The sequence below is a fragment of the Myotis myotis genome, unplaced genomic scaffold (assembly GCF_014108235.1).
Source record: "Myotis myotis isolate mMyoMyo1 unplaced genomic scaffold, mMyoMyo1.p scaffold_m19_p_21, whole genome shotgun sequence".
In the NCBI taxonomy this organism is placed as follows: Eukaryota; Metazoa; Chordata; class Mammalia; order Chiroptera; family Vespertilionidae; genus Myotis; species Myotis myotis.
Genome location: NW_023416326.1, coordinates 6019648 through 6041702, shown reverse-complemented (window position 1 = coordinate 6041702; position 22055 = coordinate 6019648). Strand labels below are relative to the sequence as shown.

General features: G+C 41.9%; 2 protein-coding genes across 4 annotated transcripts in view; one reads left to right on the top strand and one right to left on the bottom strand.

Moving 5' to 3' along the window:
* The window catches only part of TP53BP2 (tumor protein p53 binding protein 2), a 102196-nt gene that overhangs the window by 75711 nt on the left and 4430 nt on the right, over nt 1–22055 (bottom strand). The gene's annotated exons all lie outside the window — the stretch shown is intronic.
* Nucleotides 1535–22020, top strand: FBXO28 (F-box protein 28). Of its 2 annotated transcripts, XM_036355186.1 has the most exons (5): nt 1536–1825; nt 8098–8207; nt 10665–10803; nt 15377–15572; nt 17427–22020. In XM_036355186.1, the coding sequence occupies exons 1-5, from the start codon at nt 1559–1561 to the stop codon at nt 17819–17821; spliced, it is 1107 nt and encodes a 368-aa protein (XP_036211079.1). In that variant the 5' UTR covers nt 1536–1558; the 3' UTR covers nt 17822–22020. The 2 variants fall into 2 exon arrangements, with proteins under 2 accessions (XP_036211080.1, XP_036211079.1); XM_036355187.1 differs by lacking the exons at nt 15377–15572; nt 17427–22020 and adding an exon at nt 11102–11140 and having other exon boundaries at nt 1535–1825.

Here is a 22055-nt window from a genome sequence, read left to right as displayed (position 1 = left end):
CCCATTAGGGCAGGCCAGTCAGACCCCAGCCGTGCACGAATTTATGCACCGGGCCTCTGGTATAGTAATAACTCTGTATGGTGCCAGATGGCTTATCAAGGGAATCACTTCATAAGTTATATAAATGCCTAACCACAATTTTATTTTGAAATAATTACACAATATTTCAAGTGACTCTCATATACTCTTCATCCAGATTCACTAATTGTTAACGTCATATTTGCTTTATTAATCACATTCTGTATCTATTGAATGACTTGAGAGCAAATTGAGACATCACGCCCCTTTACCCCCCAAATACTTCAATGTGTATTCACTAAGAACAAGGACATTCACTTACAAGATGCTAATAAAATTATCCAAAGCGGGAAATTTAATGTATTACAATGTAATTGTCTAATATAGTTCATATTCAAAGTTCAGCAATTGTCACAATAATGTCCTTTATAGCTATTTTTCCTAATCCAATTCAGGATCACTCACGGATTTAGTTGTCTTGCCTCTTTAGTCTCTTTTAATCTGGGATAAATCCTTAGTCTTTGTCTTTTACGGCAACTACCTCAAATTCAGGATGTGCATTTTTTTTTGCAGGAATACACATTATGTTATGGCCTTTTGGAGGTATCATATCAGGAGGTAAATGATGTCATTCCTCCCATAACTCGTGATACTAAATTTGATCCTTTGGTTATGGCGATGTCTACCAAGTTTCTCTATTAAACTTCTCTTTGTAATTAATGTGTAATTTGTGGAGAGTTGAGACTGCAAATATTATGTTCCACATCACACACATTTGCTTTTTCGTTTTAGCATCTTTTGATAATTCTTGCCCAAGTCAAAGTTTTCATTGAGCTATAACTCACATATAAAATGTGCTACTTTACAGTGTACAATGCAGTGGTTTCAAGTGCACTCACAAAGCTGTGCAGCCATCCCTGAGATCCGATTCCAGAACATGTTCCTCCCATAAAAAAAAAAAAGAAGAAGAAGCTCTGCCCCCCTTAGCAAACCCTCCCACCTCCTCCCTTCATCCTCTGGACACCTTGACTCATCTCCTTTCTGTCCCTAAGGGTTTGGCCATTTAAGGTAAATGGAATCACACAATATATGGCCCTTTGTGTCTGGCTTCTTTCATTTAATCTATTTTCAAGCTTCATCCGTATGACAGTTTTAATCAATACTCTATTTACCTAAGTCGATTATTACTATGATTTTTGAAAAATCACCCTTTAAACACATAGTTCTGTCTACACGTACTGGTCCACATAGTTTTACCATGCTGTCAGGAAGCTCTTTAAGGAAGCTGCGCCGGGGGGTGAACTGTCATGGACGGGGTCCCCCTCCCCTGGAGCCCTCCCGACCTCCCATCACAGGTCCCCGCACCGGGCTCTGGCCTGCGTGGCTCTTTAACAAACAGCTTTGTGCGCGGCCCCGCCCCGTCACCCGTAGGCCCCGCCCCCTCCCCAGGTGTCCCTCCCCGACGGCGCCGGGGCGGAAGTGACGTACCGGAAGTGCCCCCGATCCCCCTCGCAGTGGGGGAAGGAATTAAACCCCCAAGATGGCGGCGGCGGCGGAGGAGCGGATGGCCGAGGAAGGAGGCGGCGGCTACGGCGACAGCGGCCCCTCTTCGGCCATCGGCTCTGCCCAGCGGCTGCCCCCGCCGCCCGCGCCGCAGCCCCCGCCGCCGGGCTCCCAGGCGGCCCCGGCCCCGGCGCTGGCCCCGGACCAGCTGCCTCACAACAACACGCTGGTGGCGCTGCCCATCGTAGCCATCGAGAACATCCTCAGCTTCATGTCCTACGACGAGATCAGCCAGCTCCGCCTGGTGAGCCCCGCCCCCGGGACCCCGCCGCCCCTCCGCCGGGCCGAGGTCTGGGGAGGGACGGAGGGGGAGCGCGTTCCCCGGGGAGGGAGCCCCCCGCGAGCCCAGCCGGGGCCGGAGCGCGGCCCTCCCGCCCCCAAGCCTCCCTCTCTCCCTCCCTCTCCCTCGGCGCCTGTCAGCGGGGTTCGTCCCGAGGCCGCCCTGGCTCCGGGCTGGGGGCGACTCTCCGGGGCCCCTTCGCTCCCCACCCCGAAGCGGGGCGGGAGGTGGAGGGAGCGGGGACGCCCGAGGGGCTCGTCGGGTGCCCTGGGGACGCCCCCCCCCAGCCCGGCCGGGGTTGGGGGACCCCGCGACCCAGCCAGGTCGTCTGCCTGCCAGAGGGACGCGCCGGCCCCCCTCGTTGGAGAAGGTGGAGGGGGGCCGGGGGGGTCTCCCCGCGCCGCGCGGAGGCTCGGGGGCCGGGAGGCCCTGCCGGCCGCGCAGACACCCCGCCCCCCCCCCAGCGGAGCCCCTCGACCCCGATCCCCCTGGCAGTTCGTTTCCTAACTAGGGGTTCGCGCCGACCCCCAGCCTTAGGAGAGGGGTCCCCCTACAACCCGTCGGTCCAGCCGGGGTCTCCGGGAGGGATGGCTGTGCCTGGGGGTCTGGCCGGGGGTGGAGGGAGGTCCCGGTGCCGCCGCGCGCGGCCTCCTTCCCGTGGATTCACCGTCGGGGGGGGACATGGAGGGGCGACCGGACCCCATCCCGGTTCCTACGAGGACAAAGACGCGTGTCTGCGCTTCCTTCCTCATCAATCTGTGTGTTTCGGGGTTACACCTCCCGTTTAAAACGGATTGTCATGGCTTTTTTTTTTTTTTTTAAGGAAATCACGCTTATTTTTAAAAACAACAACAAAGCTTATTAATATTAATTCAACCTGATGACTGGTTTCATTTTTCTCGACAACACAGCAGTCCATTCCAGTCTGCAGGACGGAGCATTCTTCCGTTGGAAAGTGTGTTTCCGAATGGACTGCCCCTGACTTTTCGACCTCTCCCGTCCTCAGAATCAGTCCATGTAGAATTTTAAATGTTTCTTCGGTTTGTGTCAAGGATGGTGTCCGCGCGGACATGACACGTGAATTGAGCCTTTCAGCCCGACAGTAGCTTTGCAGAGCTTGGGACCGTCACGGTTCTGTTTCCTACCAGTGTTGAGGAAAACTGGTTTTTTTTTTGTTCTTTTGTTAGTAGTTTTACTTTTTTTAAAAAATTAAAAACATTTTTAAAGGGGGGGAGGAACCGGCCCATTCTAGGGGACAGTTAAAACACACCCCACAATTTATCAAGTGGCATTTCTTCCGAGTGAAATATTCAGTCGCATTCTTCATCTTTAAGCAGCTATCTATCTGTTCTAGCCTTTTAAGGACACAGGTTTGTAGTTTCAAAGATGGTTTTCACAGGGAGCCCTTCCTTACCAGCCCTCCCAGCCCCTCACCCCAAGATGCTGCAGCCAGTTGTACCTCTCAGAGATGTTTTTTCTCTGCTTTAGCAAAAGGGAACTTACTCCTTTCTTTACTTGAGATCAATGGATAATTCTTAGATTAAATCAGTGGTTCTCAACCTTCTGGCCCTTTAAATACAGCTCCTCATGTTGTGACCCAACCATAACATTGCTACTTCATCACTGTCATGTTGCTACTGCGATGAATCGTCATGTAAATACCTGATATGCAGGCTGGTCTGAGGCGACCCCTGTGCAAGGGGCGTTCGACCGCCAAAGGGGTCGCGACCCACAGGTTGAGAACCGCTGGATTAAATGCATCATCGTTTGGGGGTTGGAGATGCCTTTAGTTTTAGATTCTTTGGTTTGGTGTCATAGGGTACAATTTGGTTAACGTTAGGAAAGCAAGATGTTCTTTCTAGCCACTAGATGTCAGCATTAAATTTAATTACGCCCTTCACATGAAATTGGCAGTCTGCAGCCGGTGCCTGGGAGGTGCCGCACTCGCCTCTTCTGTGTAAGCGGGCATTCGGACCTGAAGAACGGTTTGCCAACAAATCCAGGAACTTCAGTACGTATGGTGTTATGAAGCACCGAGATTACACAGTTCCTTTGGTTACTTTTTTAGGGCAATTGGGCTGGATGTGGTTGGAAGGAATCCGTTTCCTAAGCTAAATGTCGGCTACTCAGGCATATTGGCTCGCTGACGTATGGTTCAGGGGTTTGTTTTTCCGCCTTCCCAGTTGACTTGCTGATGAGGACCTCAGTCCTAATTCTGTTAGCATCTAGCTTAGAGCACAGGCACACAACAGGCACTTATGACTCTATATTTTCTTTAAAAGATTTGCTCTACGTTGAAATTGCCAACGTAACATTTTTCAGTGATTTGGGCACTTAGGTTGATCACAAGCTTTGCCTCCTGCTGCCGTGAATTATGAAATTTGACTCCCCAGTCCAGTCACTTCCAAAGGACTGTCCAAGTGCCTTCTTCAGTCCTTTGTTTGTTTTTCTGCCATCGGGTTGCTCCAGAAATGTACCCAGAGCTTGGAAATCCTGGTTACACAGGATTTTAAGTACTTAACTTTAAGTATTTAATTCCTCTAGTGTATTTAAAATTATTTGGCTGGACTCAACTTTTGTAATGACAAAACCTGTACTTTGAGTTGTTTTTCTAGTAAATCAGACAGATTTGTGCTGATGCAGTAGTAGACTGTCACCCAGGCCCCTGTGACAGGCGTGAGAGTTTTTGAAACTAGAGGCAAAGGTCAAGGAGTTGGGGAGCAGAGTAAAGCCATTGGAGAGGACAGCACTGACGGGAGCAGGGGAGGCTTTCTGAGAGGTTTTAGGGGATCCTATCAGATATTCGGGGGGGGGGGGGGCAAGTGGAGTGCCTGTAAATGGAATGGAATCCTATTAGTGGCTCAGGACGTACGTTTTCCTGAAGGTTGGATTCAGAAGTCTTGCACATTATCAATTGGAATGAAACTTTTCTGTTGATAACAAAATACATAAGTACATGCTTTTGTCCCAAGATAATTCTCAAGAGCACTCTAACTAGTTAAATCTGTTACCCATTTGTAATTCCTTTCACATCTTTTCTTCCAATGTTAGAAAACTTCAGTTATAGAGAGGGTTGATGGGTAGGAAATTTAAAGGGAAATGAGAAACCATTACTTTTTTTTTTTTTTAACCAGGCAAGCTGTCTTCTTCATATCACTTGCTCTGCGTCAGTGTTTCTCAACTTTTTTGTTTCGAGACACCTTTACGATCTTAAAAGTTGCTGAGAACCCTCAGAGCTTACCTTAGAAATTTCTAGAAAGCACAAGAATATATAGTATATCAGCTGTCAGAACAGTGTCCTCAGAGGTGTTGCCTCTGGAAAACTCCACTGTATGTTGTGAGAGAATTGAGAGTGAACGTGGCAGATAACATCTTAATATTATGCAAATAGTTGGCCTCCCAAACCCATGAAAGTATCTTGGGAAGCCCAGGGGTCCCTAGGCCACACTTTGGGAACCACTGCTCCTCTTGCTGTGTCATAGAGAATACGCTCTCTTTATTGCTGCTTTTCCTTTTTTCTTTACAATCTCATCACCAGGTAATTGATTTTATTAGGAGGTGCTTAAGTTCAAGTAAGAAATTGTAATATTGGGGGGATAATTCCTTCTTCCTGTAGATTCTAGTCTGAGAGTGAAGGGGTTCAGTCAGGAACGCTGTCCAGTCTCTTCACGGAAGCAGTGTTCCTTGAGCACTTAGCGCAGGACCACACGCGCAAGGGCGTCGGGGTCATGGGGAGGGTTTATCAGGAGAGGCTTCTTCAAGATAATGGGGTTTTATCCAGTGAGTAAAGTAGAGGAATGTTCCTCTCAGAAAAACAAACAACAGCCATAGAGTGGAACAAAGTAATTGCAGAAGGGTGACTTAGATTAAAATGAGATTGGTTTTGGATGTGTGACGTTTTAGATGTCCTAGACTAGTGATCAGACTCCCTCCTACTTTCTACCATTTTATTTCACAGACTTGTCAGATTTAAGAAACTTTTTGAGAACCTCTGGGGTTGACAACTTGTGGGGGAAGCAAGTAAGGATGTTAAACAGCAATAACTTCTCTCTCATCATCATTATTTCATTAAAAAAAGACCAGATATAACTATGTCCTGGTAAACTGAGAGCTGTGGATTCTTACAATGTTGAAGAAGGTACCTTAAAAGGATGGCTCCTGGCCCTCGCTGGTTTGGCTTAGTGGATAGAGCATCGGCCTGTGGACTGAAGGGTCCCGGGTTCGGTCTGGTCAGGGGTGTGTGCCCAGGTGCAGGCTCGATCCACAGTGCCGGAGGCAGCCAATCAATGATTCCCTCTCATCACTGATGTTTCTCTCTCTCCCTCTCCCTTCCTCTCTGAAATCAATAAAAATATATTTTTTTAAAAAAAAGGAGGCTTGTGCAGCCTGGCCAGCGTGACTGAGTGGTTGAGCATTGTCCTGTGAACCAGGAGGTCACGGTTTGATTACCAGTCAGGGCACATGCCCGGGTTGTGGGCTGGATCCCCAGTAGGGACGTGTAAGGAGGCAGCCAATCAGTGATTCTCTCTCACCATTGATGTTTCTATCTTCTCCCTCCCTCTCTGAAATCAATACATATATAGTCAAAAAGTATATATGAAAAGAACTGTTTTCCTTAATACCTTTCATTTGACATGTGATTTAGGAAGTATCTATTATTTAATATTAAGAGTACTAATGCTTTTATTAGCATAAACCAGGTTGAATTTATTTGTCCCTGTATTCCCAGGAGGAAGCAAACTTGTATCAATAGTTTCAGCAAGTATTTGTCAAACATTTGTCCTTGGGTGTTATGAGAGAGAGAAAAAGTATAAGACAGCCCATGCCTGATTGACTTGAACTTGATCTAGATTTATCTGTCACCATCAACATCTGTACAATGAGAGTTAATGTTCAGGTTGATAACTCTGAGTCACTGCAAAATTGTCCAGGATCAAAGAACAAACAAACAGATACTAAGTACTAGGTCTCATTAAGAAAGATGCTGAGATAGCTCAGAAACATAACTAAGTATATAGAGCATAGTTTTTAAATTAGTACTAAGTTAAAATTTATTTAACATAGTTTTTATGTAACACTTTAGAGTTTACCAAATGATTTAGCATGTATTGTTCCATTTAACCCTCATGATGTCCTGAGTTAGATACTATCCACATTGTACAGGTGGCTGGCTCAGGTTTCAAATGGTAGCTGACTTGCTCAAGAGAGCATCAAGACTGGACTCAAATCCAGGTGTTTTGATCCCGTGCTCTTACTGTATATAAACATCATATTCCTTAAAGATTCAAAATGGTTGAGAGTCTGCGACACATGTTAAGATACTTTGGAGGACATCATAGTATCTGGAATAGAGAAACTGTCTCTAGTTAACCCAAATCACTAGAAATGAGTAGGAATTCTCATTCAGTTACAGGTCATATAAACTGTGTGAGAGGTTGGACTCTAGCTCGAATATACATATTTTTTAAATATATTTTTATTGATTTCAGAGAGGGAGAGAGAGAGAAATATCAGTGATGAGAGAGAATCATTGATCGGCTGCCTCCTGCATACCCCCTACTGGGGATCGAGCCCACCACCCAGGCATGTGCCCTTGATTGGAATCGAACCCAGGACCCTTCAGTCCACAGGCTCTATCCACTGAGCCAAACCAGCCCAGGCTGAATATACATTTTTATCTAAGAATTTCCCTTGTTTCAAACCATTAAAAACCTTTGAATATATTGTTTGATTGATCTTCAGGGCTACATTTTCTGACCATATTAGTGGGGATACATTTAGAACTATTAACAAATACCTAAATTAAAAGATCAGTTTTCTCCCCACAGGTGTGGCTCAGTGGCTGAGCGCTGACCTATGGACCTGGAGATGGTGATTCCATTTCTGGTCAGGGTGCATGCTCGGTTGCAGGCTGTATCCCCAGTGGGGGCTAGGGAGGTTGTGGGAGGCGGCCAATCAATGATTCTCTCCCTCTCCCTTCCTCTCTGAAATCAATAAAAATATATTTTTTAAAAAGGTAAGTGTACCTTGCGTACACATATTAATTTTTAATGCATTATTGTCAGAATTGCGAAGTATGAGGAATTCACCCACATATGATCAAAGGATTCAGACTGTAAATGGGAACAGTACTAGCACAGAGAACTTATAGTGTTCAGTTATGAGTCTTAAGTTAATTGTCATTAATTTGATTATTACTTTCTAAAATTCTTCTTTCTCCTCCTCTCTCCCTGTAGGTTTGTAAAAGAATGGACTTGGTCTGCCAGAGAATGTTGAATCAGGGATTTCTAAAAGTGGAGAGGTACCATAATCTGTGTCAGAAACAAGTCAAAGCACAGCTCCCAAGGTGTGTCATGGCTAGCAATGGCAGTGCTTCACAACTGGGGATTTTGTTGGTGTGTTTCTTGATTTTGCTTGGGTGTTATGAGAGAGAGAGAAAAGAATTACTCTTAGTATCAGTATTTAAAATATATTATGTGTTATTTGTTAAATAGTCATTTGTAGTAAAGGGGTACCCGGATCTCAATAAGAGATGCTTTACTATAGTTTCCTCCCTCTCGTCATTTCTGTTCAACATTTTACTGGAGGTTCTAGCCAGGGCAGTTAGGCAAGAAAATGAAATAAAAGACATTCTCGTTGAAAAGAAGGAGTTCCTCTCTCTGTTCACAGATGACATGATCTTGTATGTATAGAACCTTATACATAAGGAATACACTAATTATTAGAGCTAATAAATGAGTTGGGTAGGGATATAGGATACAAGATTGATATACAAAAATCAATTCTGTAATTGGATACACTAGCAATAAACAATCCAAAAATGAAGTTAAGAAGGCAATCCCATTTACAAGAGCATTGAAAAGAATAAAATACTTAGTAATAAATATTACAAAACAAATGCAGGACTTGTACACTGAAACTGCCAGACACTGTTAAAAGGATTTAAAGAGAATTAGATGGAAAGACATTCCATGCTGAGGGATTGGAAGGTTTTCTATTGTTGAGATGGCAATACTCCCTAAACTGATTGGTACATTTAATGCAATCCCCAACAAAATCCTAGCGATCCTTTTTGAAAACATTGGTAAGCTGATTTTACTATTTCTCTGGAAATACAAAAGACTCAGAATAACAAAAAGCAATCGAGAAAGAACATAGTTGTTGGAGGACTACCACTTTCCAATTTCAAAACTTACTACAAAGCTGTAATAAAACAATGTGGTACTGACGCAAGGACACACATAGAGATCAGTGAATTAGAACTGAGAGTCCGTAAAATAAACCTCTGATTTTAACAGTTGATTTTTAACAAGAATGCCAACACAGTTCAGTGGGGAAAGAAGAATGTTTTCAACAAATGATGCTGGGACAACTGGGTAACCACACACAAAAGAATGAAGTTGGACTCCGTCACACCACATACCTGTAAATGTCAGTGCTCTGCTGTAAAACCTCAGATGAACCTGGGTTAGGCACTGGCTTCTTAGGTATGACACCGAAAGCACAAGCAGCAGCAGAAAAAGGCAAACTGGACTTTATCACCATTTAAAACTGCTTCGCCTCAAAGGACAACATGAAGAAAGTGAAAAGATGACCCACAATTCGGGAGAAAATATTTGCAGCTTATGCAGCTAATAAAGGACTTGTGTCCAGATTTATGAGACGCTCTTAGATCTCAACACTAAAAGGACGAGCCAGTTTAAAAATGGGCAAAGGATCTGAATAGACGTGTCTCCAGAGAAGACATGCTAAAGTCTGCAGCTGGGAACGATGCTCGGCACCCTTAGTCATCAGGGCATTGCGAATCAAACGCTGAGACAGCACTTCACACTGAGTAGGATGGCTCAAATACTAAAAAAGACAGACAGTGCGGGAAGGGTGTGGGCAAACTGGGACATTCATGAATTACTGAGGGAATTATAAAATGGTGCAGCCATTTTAGAAAGCAGCTTGTTCCTCAAAAAGCTAAGCATAGTGTTACCACTTGACCCAGCAATTTCACTCCTAGGTATAGAACCAAGAGAAATTAAACTATATCAACACAAAAGCTTAGATATGAATGTTCGCGGCAGCATTATTCATAACAGCCAAAAGGTAGAAACAACCCAAAAGTCCAACAACTGATAGATAACAAAAATAATGATATAACATGTAATAGAATGTTATTTGGCCATAACTGTGCTAAATGAGAGCAGATGTACCCAGAATGCCACACACTGCACGAATCCAGTTATCTGAAATGTCCAGATTAGGCAAATGCATAGAAACAGAGAGCAGACTAGTGGTTGCCGGAGGCTGGGGAATGGGAGTGACTGATAATGTGCGTGGGCTTGCTTTCTGTAGTCATGAGATGGGTCTAAAATTAGAGGTGGCGATGGGTCCACAACTCTGAATACACCCAAACCACTCAATTGTACATTTTAAACGTGGTTTTTATTATGTGAATTATTTCTTAATAAAACTTAAAAAAGTTTAAATGAGTTCATTTTATGGGCCAAAAGATACAATCTCTATATGTCCGAGTGTAATTCTTTTATTTTTCTAATTTCTCTGATTCTAACAGCCAATAGGCTTGATATAGGCCAAAGAAGCCCATAATTTTTTTTTCTAAGTATTTTGTCAGTAAGTGCTAATCGTTAGCAAAGATTTCTGGACATGATTTATTTATCCTTACAGTTGAATTATGATCCCATTGTAGATTTCTAATTGGACATGTAAATGTTAGGTTGTTTCATTAAGATGTTTTGATTGTTTAACGCTTTAGTCCACAGCGCATCTTTAAAAGTTGCTTTTCTAATTATAGGAGAGAGTCAGAAAGGAGAAACCATTCATTAGCTCGTCATGCAGACATCCTTGCTGCCGTGGAAACAAGGCTTTCACTATTAAATATGACCTTCATGAAGTATGTGGATTCCAATCTCTGTTGCTTCATCCCAGGAAAGGTAAAATAGAATTGCTTACTTACAGCAGCTGGATTGTACTATGTAAACTTCATTATAAAGTTACAGTGATTTTTAAATGTCAGAATTGCTCCTAATTCCCTGGAATGAGTTTTTGTGGATGGATTTGTATAGCTTCTTTCTGTACAGTATCTAATAGAAATATTGAGTCATTTGTGTGTTCTTTATATTTAAAATGTTAAGTATGAAATATACAGTAGGAACCCTGCTGTTCTTTAGAGAAGCCTGTTAAGAGTTCATAGTCAAGAAAAAAACTTTTGAACTTTTACTTTTTGTTAAGATGCCAGAGATACCGCAGCAGTGAACAAGATAAGTATTGTCCTGCCTTCAAGATTGTTATAATTTAGCGGGGGGTGGAGGGGTCAGGGGGTGTGGAGTAGGAGGGACAAGCTGGGTTTTGTTTTATTTGAGAAATGTTTCATGAGACAACTTTATAAAACTTCCAGATTTGAAAAGAATGACTAATTATATAGCAATATACTCAGAGCTAAGTAATAGCTCTGTTTAACCCAGAAATAAGTATATTTAGCATATTGGCTGTTATTAAGTCAAAAGGCCCCAGTATTCAGTATGGTACTCACACCTTCAGTAGTATCATCCTTCTTAAACTGAGTGTAAATTCAGATGAAATATGTCTATATCCTTTTTTTATATGGAAGGGTGGAGGTGGAATTAAAGGTCATTTTGCTACTTAGTTGACACTAGCAAAAGTATCAACATGGTTAGAACTAATTACTAACTAGTAAAATCGGAATGTTTTTTGTTATTTCCATAGATAATTAACATGGGCAATATTTTGTATGCACTTTCTCTATTTTCAGTTTTATGTGGTATTTATTTATTGGGGGGGGGGGTATTCTGTTTCTTTTCATTTTATTTTAAATATTCTTTGGTATATCTCACTTTCCTCATATTAGCTACATTGCTTTTTTGTAGGATACTCTAAAAGGGTGACCAGTTAGAAATTTTAGATTCTGATTATACACACACACACACACACACACAACACACTAGTATATATATTTTTAAAATATATTTTTATTGATTTCAGAGAGGAAGGGAGAGAGAGAGATTGAAATATCAATGATGACAGAGAATTGGCTGCCTCCTACACAACCCTCACTGGGGATTCAGCCTGCAACCAGGGCGTGTGCCCTGACCAGGAATCGAACTGTGACCTCCTGGTTCATAGGTCGGTGCTCAACCACTGACCCACGCCAGCCCGGCTAGATTCTGATTCTTAATGCCAGATTGTATCCTGATTTGATTGATAGGCCTTATCTCAAGTATTCCTGGGAAGTTCATTGAACTAGTTACCCCTATAGCCTCATTTTTATTATATATCTCATTGTTAAGAATATGAATATTTAAGAAACATCTTGCCGTTTTCATGACCTCAGAGGCAGTTCAGTCAGCTGTTACTAACAAGAGTTGAGTTGTTTGGGCAGAGTCCATGTGGCCTGCACAGCCCAAGTATTTAGTATATGGCCTTTATAGAGGTTGCTAATCTTTGTCCTAATTCATTGGGATCATGTGATTGGAATGATGATCTTTACTGTCTAAACAAATAAGAGCAAATCCATTTTTTTTTTTAGAAACCACTAGTTGACCTCTCGCTTCTAGTACCAAAATAAAAGGATAAACCGGCAGCAATGGAGAATGTCTTAAGTTTTCAAGATGCAGTCGGTCCCCTTGGGCATTTGCTCTGGACAGCTCCTTAATTGCAGCCTTGACCTCGCCCTCAGGAGAGGAGAGGTTGAAAAGGAATTTTGTGCCTAATTTTATCATATAGGCAGCTACCTATCTTTTTCTCTTGCCATTGCCCTCATCTTATATTTATGAAATACTTTCTAATGCTCAGAGCATTTATATATAGTATCTCATTACTTTCCATCACAGCCATGCAAGGCAGATAAAAGTATTATTCCTCTTTCATTGGTCAGAAAACTGAGGCCTGGAGACCTTAAGTGATGTGACAAAAGCTGCACTCAAGTTTTCTGATTTCTCAATTGTGGGGCTTTACTGTTTTATTCCATTTTTCCTTAATACCCATTTCTTCACAAGACCTTATTTTAATTTTTCTCCTGTAAACCAAACTTGACTGGACAATTAAAAAGTAGTAATTTTTGTTTTAATTACCACACTTAATTCAGCTTGGATTATTTTGTTTCTTAAAAGTGCCATCTTAGCCCTAGCTGGTTTTGCTCAGCGGGTAGAGCCAGTGGCCTGCGGACTGAAGGGTTCCAGGTCAGATCCAGGCAAGGGCACATGCCCAGATTATGGGCCTGATCCCCAGGGTGGGGCATGCAGGAGGCAGCCGATCAATGATTCTTTCTCATCATTGATGTTTCTCTCTCTCTCCCTCTCCCTTCCTCTCTGAAATCAATCAATTTTTTAAAGTACCATCTTATTTACAAAAACAGGCACAAGTCAGATAGGGACCTAGTTGCTGACCCCGTCACTACATTGATATCCATTCATCTTCTCTCCAAACTAAGGGGGTGCAGATTGTTGGCTTATTCCTATACACATTTCTCCAATCTTCTGACATTTAGAACTTAAACTTTTTAGAGTAAGCTTATGGTCAGTGTCAGCGTTCACATACACATGTGAGCAAAGGCCAACCATTTTGAGAGAATGGTTAGTTGGCCTCTGTACTATAGTACAGATCTCAAATCAGGAGATTTAACATTGATACAATTACAATTAAATATCTCATTGATAATCCATATTCAGATTTCATCACTTATCCCAATAATACCTTCCTATTATTTTCTCAGTCCAGAATCCAATCCAGGGTCATACATGGACTTTTTAATCTTCTTTAATGTGGAATAGTTCTCTCTACTTGGTTTCTTGATCTAGATTTTTGAAGAGAATGGGTCATTTTGAAGAGTATTCTCTAATATGAACTTATGTTTCCAGAAAGTTGTATTTTTGTATCCTTTAAATTTAATTTTAATGTGATGACATTCTTAAAAATCAAATCAATTTATTCTCATATTGAATTTTTAGGTCCCTCCTTTTTCCTCCCCTTGCTTCCCCTGACAGCCATCTTGGCTCACTCTAGGGAGTTCTAATAACCTTTTTTGGACTCCATCCTATATAATAAAAGGCTAATATGCAAATTGTCCCCTCAACCAGGAGTTTGACAGGGAGTTCGATCGGGGGCGGGGCTGACCAACCTCCCGTGTCCCCTCCCCCCAACCGGCTCTGCCCAATTGGGGCAGGGCCGACCGGACCCCACCCATGCACGAATTTGTGCACTGGGCCTCTAGCTCTTTAATATAAGCAGAGAGTAGAGAATCTCGGGCGAGGGCAATTACTGTGCCAGTTTGAACATTTGCATGATAGAGTGAACTGCAATGTCAGAAATGGGATGGCTGGTCACCATATTTGGTTTCTTCCATACGATTTTAAAACTTAGAAATATTTTTCATAACTAATATTTTATTATCATCTCAAACCCGGGCAGGATTCAGCATGTGGCGCATTATGTGAAAAGTGTAGAAAGAGCTTCTCGTGCTGCTTATCCTGTGGGATTTTATGGTTCCTATCAGGACTCAGCAGCCTGCGGAAGGAGAAGGTAGATAATGAGATTGTTCCAGAGTCGGGTGCTGGCCAGGTAATGCAGCAGGAGGAATGAGTGGGATTTGAAGTGGTTTGAGATATTTTGGTGGCAATCATTTCGTGATTCACCCACAATTGGGGAGGTAAAGGCCCATTGGAATAGATGTCATCCATCTGGAGGTTTTCAGCGATGTGAGTTACTGTCTTCAGGTCCGTGCCGGAGCCATGGGAAGGATGAAGGATAAACTCCCAGGGATTACAGCTGAGGGTAAAATTGCCCCAAGAGGGTTCAGTTACTATTCCAGCAAGAGAATTAGGATTTTCAGAACTTGGTTTCTTCTCCCTGTATACTATGCCTGTATGCTAATGTCTCCCCATCGCAGTTACCATGAAATGAAAAAGGCTCTCTTGCTACCCTTTGGTGACAGCAAGCAAGTGGGATCTGAGGAGACCTCATTCTAATCCATAGCAAGTTTTAGAGAACAAAACCTCCAGGGACAGAGCACGGTGGCAGTGTAGACGAGAGGAGGCGGTCAGGCGGGCTTCCTGGGGCTCTGGGAGACACATTCGGGCTAGAGTGAAGTGGGTTTGGAGGATTAGCAGAACCCCTGCTTGCACACAGGATTTCATGTCTTAGTTCAGTCCTCTAGTTTTTAGTATGTGTACATCCCTCTTTGTGGCACTTACTTATACATGTCTTCCCAGTCATACGGTGATTTTCTTCAGGGCAGGAGCTATATTCATCCTGATTCTTTAGCCCCAGCACAGTGCCTGGTACTTATTAAATGTAAGTATGAAACATATAAAGTATTCTAACAAGACCAAAGCCGTGTGTTCCAGATGGTAATATTATCAATGGCCAGCACATCAGTTAAATCATCCTACAGATTTTTACAGGAATTGCAGTCACGCAGTCACTTCTCTCCCTGTTTAACTGTTTTCATATATATGTCTCGGAAGCGCTAATGAGAGCTCATTGTTTCAGGTTATTGATGAGATTTACCGTGTGTTGAGATATGTCAATTCTACCAGAGCCCCTCAGCGAGCTCACGAGGTGCTTCAGGAGCTGAGGGACATTTCCTCCATGGCAATGGAGTACTTCGATGAAAAGATTGTTCCCATTCTAAAGAGGAAACTACCAGGGTCAGACGTGTCCGGGAGACTCATGGGCTCGCCTCCAGGTACCTCTTGACTTGACTGTGTTCAGTGTGTCATGTTCTGTGTAGATGAGATAAGCTGCTCTTTTCCTTGTTTGATCATATATCTGAACGTTCCTGTGTCTAAATGATCTGCAACATCATTTTTAATGACAAATTGGTTGTAGACCATACCTTACATGACTGATCCACTGCCGGACGCACACTTGTCTCTAGTTTTTCAGTCCTGAAACCACACTCTAAAGAACAGTCTTGTGGCTAAATTTTCATGCATATCCATTCCTATGGACCAAAAGTAGATTTATTACAGTGAGACTTCTCAGTGAAAAACTATATGTAGGTGTATATATATGTAGATCTTGTAGGCATATTTTTTGATGTTTCTGACTAGTTAATATTCATTATCCTAAAACAATTAAAAATACCAGATAAAATTCTTCCTGGAAATATCCAGTTAATTATTTTAGCCCCCAGAGTGTCTGGTTGCTACTTCAAAAGACAGGTGCATAAGCTATTGTGAACACTGCCACTTCTGTGGTAGCTGTTTCACAGAAGGACACTGGAGCCCAGAGATTTGTGCCCTTATCTACTGAAGGACTAAATTGCTCAGTAGTCCCAGTCCTTGCAAATATGTTTTTTTAAAAACTTTGGTAAAACATTTTGTTCGGGTAGTTAGCTCCCTGGAGTACTTACTCAGCGGGGGTAACTGAGTGCCTCTCTGTAATTTAATTATAAAGCCTATGGCATCTCAGCATTAATAACATGCCTGTTATTTATTGAGTACTTATTATGCGCACAGCACTGTACTGTGTCCTGTGGAGACTAAAAAGAAGTGTAATACGTGGTGTCTGCCCTCAAGGATCTTACTATTTCAAAAGGTAAGACATATCCAGGCCCGAAGTTCAATTATCGTAGGCAACAGAAATATTTTAAAGGAGTGTCCATTTAAATGCCAAATGAGTAGCAGAGACAGATCTTACGGAAGATCAGATCATTGCTGGCTGGACTGATAGGACTTCACAAGAGGTAAAATTGACCTGAGTGCTGATGGATGAGTGGAAGTTGGATAAACAGAGAAGGAAAAGATTCTGGTATTTAAATGGACAAGGAGAAAATTGGCATGGGGTTAGGGCATGCACGGTCCCTCTGGTCTTTTTAGAAAACCTTCAGGAGAAAAGGTGGTGGTTGTTGTTTTTTAAAATAGGTTATTAGTTTAAAATAGTGATTTTTATGTCCATGTGACATTGTATTATTCCTCACAGAACAGTTCCAGAGCCTTCCTGCACGTGTCAGAAAGTCTCCATGATCGTCAGGAGCGGTGTCCATTTGTCCTTAAAGTTGGGGCTTTTGTATGTAACTAAGTGCAGCGAGAATTTAAGAACATGATAGGTCTACGTCTGACTCCAGTGTTTATGTTGGTCTCGGTAAAATAAGATAGAAATGTTATTTTCTTAGTAGGTCCAAAAGTGATTTACAGTATTTTAAATCCAAGTTTATGCCATTAAATGTCCTCCTCCATGCTGGCAGTCCACACTTTGCCACATGAACCCGAGAATCAGAATTCAGACTCATTTGTAGGTAAAACCAGGTGTCTGAGTGGAGTAATCCAGCAGACAAAGTAGACTGCAGAGAAGAAATGATCAGAAGTGGCAGAAGGACTGTCACGTGTCAGAAAGTCTCCATGATCGTCAGGAGCGGTGTCCATTTGTCCTTAAAGTTGGGGCTTTTGTATGTAACTAAGTGCAGCGAGAATTTAAGAACATGATAGGTCTATGTCTGACTCCAGTGTTTATTTCAAAATAAGCTTAATTAATGAAGCATTACTGGTAGAGTGACATTTTAAGCGACTAATGGCTGTTTTAAACTATTTTCCCACAGTTCCAGGGCCTTCTGCGGCCCTAACAACAATGCAGCTCCTCTCCAAGCAAAACCCTTCCAGGCAAGAGGTGACCAAACTCCAGCAGCAGGTTAAGACAAACGGTGCTGGTGTGACTGTTCTCAGGCGTGAGATTTCTGAGCTCCGCACCAAAGTGCAAGAGCAGCAGAAACAGCTGCAGGACCAGGACCAGAAACTGCTAGAGCAGACCCAGATCATAGGCGAACAGAACGCGCGGCTGGCGGAGCTGGAGCGCAAACTGCGGGAAGTCATGGAAAGCGCAGTAGGAAACCCCTCAGGGTCTGGGCAGAGTGAAGAGGCTCCCCGGAAACGGAAAAAGGCAGCAGAAGCCATAGACTCCCTTAGGAAGTCCAAACGTCTCCGGAGCAGAAAGTGAATGCAAACAGCTCTGGGCTCCAGAGGGAGGCCTGGCTTAGTCGCTTGAGCAGTCATGCATATCAGGACTCCGTGAGCAACGTGGCGTCCCCGAGGCTTCTAGGCGCTCAGAACACAACTGCAACTTGAACTCTCGTGATTGGGACGTTCTTTCCCCGCTTCTCCTGGTCGAACTGACGCACAGAACCTTTTTACTTTGCAATAGATTTGTACTAACCAGACCTATTCTATCATGTTTTGAGGAGTTAACTTTTTTTCTGTGCAGCTCATGTTTAAAGTAAGTTTATTTGTTTCTGCATATATGCACATTACTTAAGGATCTTAAACCAGTCTTGACAGACTAGAAGTTTAATACAGAAAATGTCCTGTTCACTTGAAAGAAAAGACCTACTTTTTAAATGGACAGTATCTTGTTTAAAAAAAAAAAAGTTGACTTTTTGTTATAAGTGACCTTTGTCTGGAATGTCTGAAAAGTAGTAAATGCTTTTTGGTATTGAAGTAATGGGTAACTAAAACGGACTTCCATAGTATTGACTGTAGAAGGGGCCTCTACAGTATTGACTATATATTTTTATAAACTACTGGCAAGGGATTTATGCAGTTATATCATGTTTTCAGTTCTCTTTGGGGCCACGTCGTACATTTGCATGGATGGATGCATGCATTGCCTAGGCAACTCACATAAAAAGCTCTTGCACTGGTATTGATCTTGAACCTCTATACTTCTCCACTTGTTAGAGCAGCGGCTGAGTTAATTTAAGCACTTAACATCGTCCACCACAACAGCTGGCCTTTGGGGGAGGGGGTCGTGAGTCCATTTGTCCTCCAGTTTCACAGGAACAATGGATCATTAAAGCCCATTGCTTTATCTGTTCTCTGTAGGGTCCAGGTACACTGGCTAAGGCAGAACCCCAAATCCAAGGCTCTCTCTATCGATATCAGACCTCTGGTTACTAGTACTTTCCTTACTCACCACTGTGTGTGCTCCTTGATCAAGTGTGATGACCAGTGGGGTGAGAAGGGGACCCAACCTGTGGGATGCAGTTTTGAAAGAAAGTTCACTGAAGAACACTGTACTACGAAAAAGCATTTTGATCATTTCATGTCTGGGGGGATAACCGGAGGGAAGCTTTTTAATATTAATTTCAAGCTTTCCTTGTCCTCAACTTTAAACAAAAGCTTTAATTTTTGCACTCCTGTGTTGAGCTTGTAACTGGAAAAGCATGTCTTGCACTGTTCAGCCTTCTAAGTGGTCACTTTAACAGCCTCCAAATTGTGCACAGTGGTTATTTTCCCCAGCTGTATATTTTTGAGACATTCAGATGTTACTGTTCTAGTTTTATTTTAATGTACTAAGTTATGTCATTATTTGACTGTTGTTTTAAACAACTGTTGCCCTGGGCTTCAGTTATTTAAAATAAATTTAGGTGTAATGTAGAAAACTGTCCCTTTCCAGGTGGGAATTAGTACCTGTATAAAACCTAAGGTTTTGGTAAGTACCTTAGTTGAATAAAAGCACAAAGTTGTCACCTTTTTTTATCCGTCCAACATGACATGGTTCTGCATCCTTCAGATTAACCTCACCAAATGGAATTTTTTCTGACCCATTTTTTATATTGTCCTTACATAATATTGTCCTTAGATTTTGATCAATTCTATGTCTAACTCTGAAACTCCATTTACAATGTAGTATGTTTTCAATGAAAAAACCATAAAATAACTTCCAAGTGTTTCATGGTTTGTTGGGAAGGTAATTTTAAAATAAACAATTTCCAGAAAAGGTTTGTCAGCCAAGGTCATCCGTAAAAGTCCCTGTCTGGAACTCATTTCCTCAGCAGGTCTCATTTTTTGTAATCATAGGATTTAGCCATATTGTCATAACTTTGGAAGAGGCCTACTGGAATATTCATGGCCTTTAGCAGTCTGCTTTCCTGGTAATAGGAAGACTTTTTTAGGTAACAAAGTACATGTTTACAGGTTTACAAAGTATGATTCTTATGCATCAAAGGGATATAACCTCAGATGGTTTCTTTAATAGTTGTTAATGAATTCTCTCAAGTTGCCTGGGATTCTTTAGAAACTATCTAGATACCCTAAATGTATCTGTAGTCTTCCATTAGGGAACACGAGTATTTGGCTTTCATTACAAGCTTTTACACATTAGAAGGTAGATTTTGTTTTGAAATCCAAATTGCTACAGTGTACACTTGTAATCACCTGTCCGTAAGATTAATGAGTTGCAATTGTTAATGCATGAATGTTCCATAACAGTCGGAGAATAAAACACTACAGTTCTGTTGTTTGTTTAAGTCTTAAATCTTACTTAGGACATCTAGTTAAAACATGTTATGGTATTGTCTTGACCGATTTGGTAGTTTTTATACTTGCTTTTGGATAGCATAATGGTATTTAAGGTTCAACAAATCACAAATCCTTTTGATCAGCTTAAACTGACGTACGTTGTAGGTAAATTGTAAACTAGCCTCTCAGAGAGAGAACCATCCTGCCTGGATCCTACGTCTATAATGTAAATGCCACAATGTTAATGTCCTAGAACAACATTTCATGAACTATTCTTGTCATCTCCCTTGGCTGGTTTTCAGAGGAGATGTCTCTATTTTAATGGGTCATTCCCACTTACAAGGTGATTATGGTACAAGAGTACAGACAGATCCAAGGTGAAAAGGCATCTAGAAGAGAAAAAGCAGACTGCCCCCCACAGGGTCCTTGGCTTATCTCCTACATGGACTTGGTTTCCACATGGGCTGAAACACGAGTTTTTTTGGAACCTGAGGTTAGAGAACCTGCTGTTTTTTTTAAGCTGCTCTTTTGGGCAAACACGAGTGTATTCAGAGTAATCGTGCTTTAAAAACGACTGGGGTGCCATGCAGTCTGAAGCCACTGGTTTTGGAAGCAACTTCTTTTTGTAAACCATGTTTTTTGGAGTGTTGAACTTTATAGGGGCTTGCCTTAATCTCTGTTTAGTAGTTCCGAGATGTACGCTCTATTCTACTTGTTAAAATGTTAAGATATTCTATGTAGCCCCGAAGGTGGGTAAAGGTATAAATGATGCCTAAATAAATAAGCTAAAAGGTGTCACGGCAGCTGGAGTTTTGAGAGAAAATGGACATGTAGGCATAGGCTATGTATAATAAAAACAATGGCACCTTAAGATTGCACTATTTTATGCATTATTTTCTATGCCATTTCATAGCCGGCACTTTAAGCTCCAAAGAAATGATGTATGATGTCCCAGTTGTCCCTTATTATTAATAAACTTTTTCTTAAGACAGGGCACTCAGTTCTATTTTACTATACTGAATCAGTTTCTTGGATGTGATTCCTTTTTTTGAGTTCTCTATTTCCTTAGCCATAATATTTTCTAGGATCTAGGAACTCCCTATCTTGTCGGTGTCCACCAGTGTATAATTTTAATTTAATGTAATGTAAAATCTCATACTTGGTGATCAGCACGTTTTTATATCCTGCTCTAGGCCATGAGTACCAGTTTGTTAACACTTAATCAAACCTCTACAAGTGTCATATGCTGATAGTAAGATTTGAAGCCAGGAATAAAAGACATTCTGAAAGGAAAGGTCCTATATAATGCAGCCTCTTGCAAACAGCTGTTTCTAGTATAAAATCCAATTCGATATGCCATCCAATTCTTTGGCTTGGGATCTCTCTGAATTAACTAGTCCACAAAAGATTAGTAAGTTAAAACCACTTAAATGTAACAAAATCCTATAGCCTGTCATTCTAAAGTGAATTATTTTTCAAAGATGCTTTTTAATAGCAATATACGTATAATCATGATAAATATGATAGGCTCAAGTCTTGTTGGCCTTCGTCAGCTCCCTAAAAACCTGTTCAATTTCTGAAATCAAAAAAATAAAAATAAATCCTAGCTTTTCCTGTTGTGTCTGAAGAGAATTGATGGGGTTTAGAAGCATCCTGGTAATCTGTTAGGTCCACGGCCAAAGTTTAGCGGTCCATATTCAAAACTTAGACCGAGAGTCTAGAAGTGTTCGAAACTCCTTCACGTGGTACCATGTCTGTTTACTTATGCTCGTGAGCAGCAATAAATGACCCGTTTACCTTCTGGAATTTTCATTGTTATAACCGAATTCAATCATTGGAAAGTGAAAAACACCTCCCAGTCACACAACCGGGTACGAAAATAAAGGTGTTGTTACCAGCGCTGCCTGTTTGCTTTGTATTTCGTGCGCAAAGGG

What these genes read in the sequence shown, in the direction of transcription:
- FBXO28 (XM_036355186.1), top strand. Translation starts at nt 1,559, where the DNA reads ATGGCGGCGGCGGCGGAGGAGCGGATGGCCGAGGAAGGAGGCGGCGGC. An exon ending in AGATCAGCCAGCTCCGCCTG is followed by an intron (nt 1,826 to 8,097) that starts GTGAGCCCCGCC and finishes CTCTCCCTGTAG; the next exon opens with GTTTGTAAAAGAATGGACTT. An exon ending in GTCAAAGCACAGCTCCCAAG is followed by an intron (nt 8,208 to 10,664) that starts GTGTGTCATGGC and finishes TTCTAATTATAG; the next exon opens with GAGAGAGTCAGAAAGGAGAA.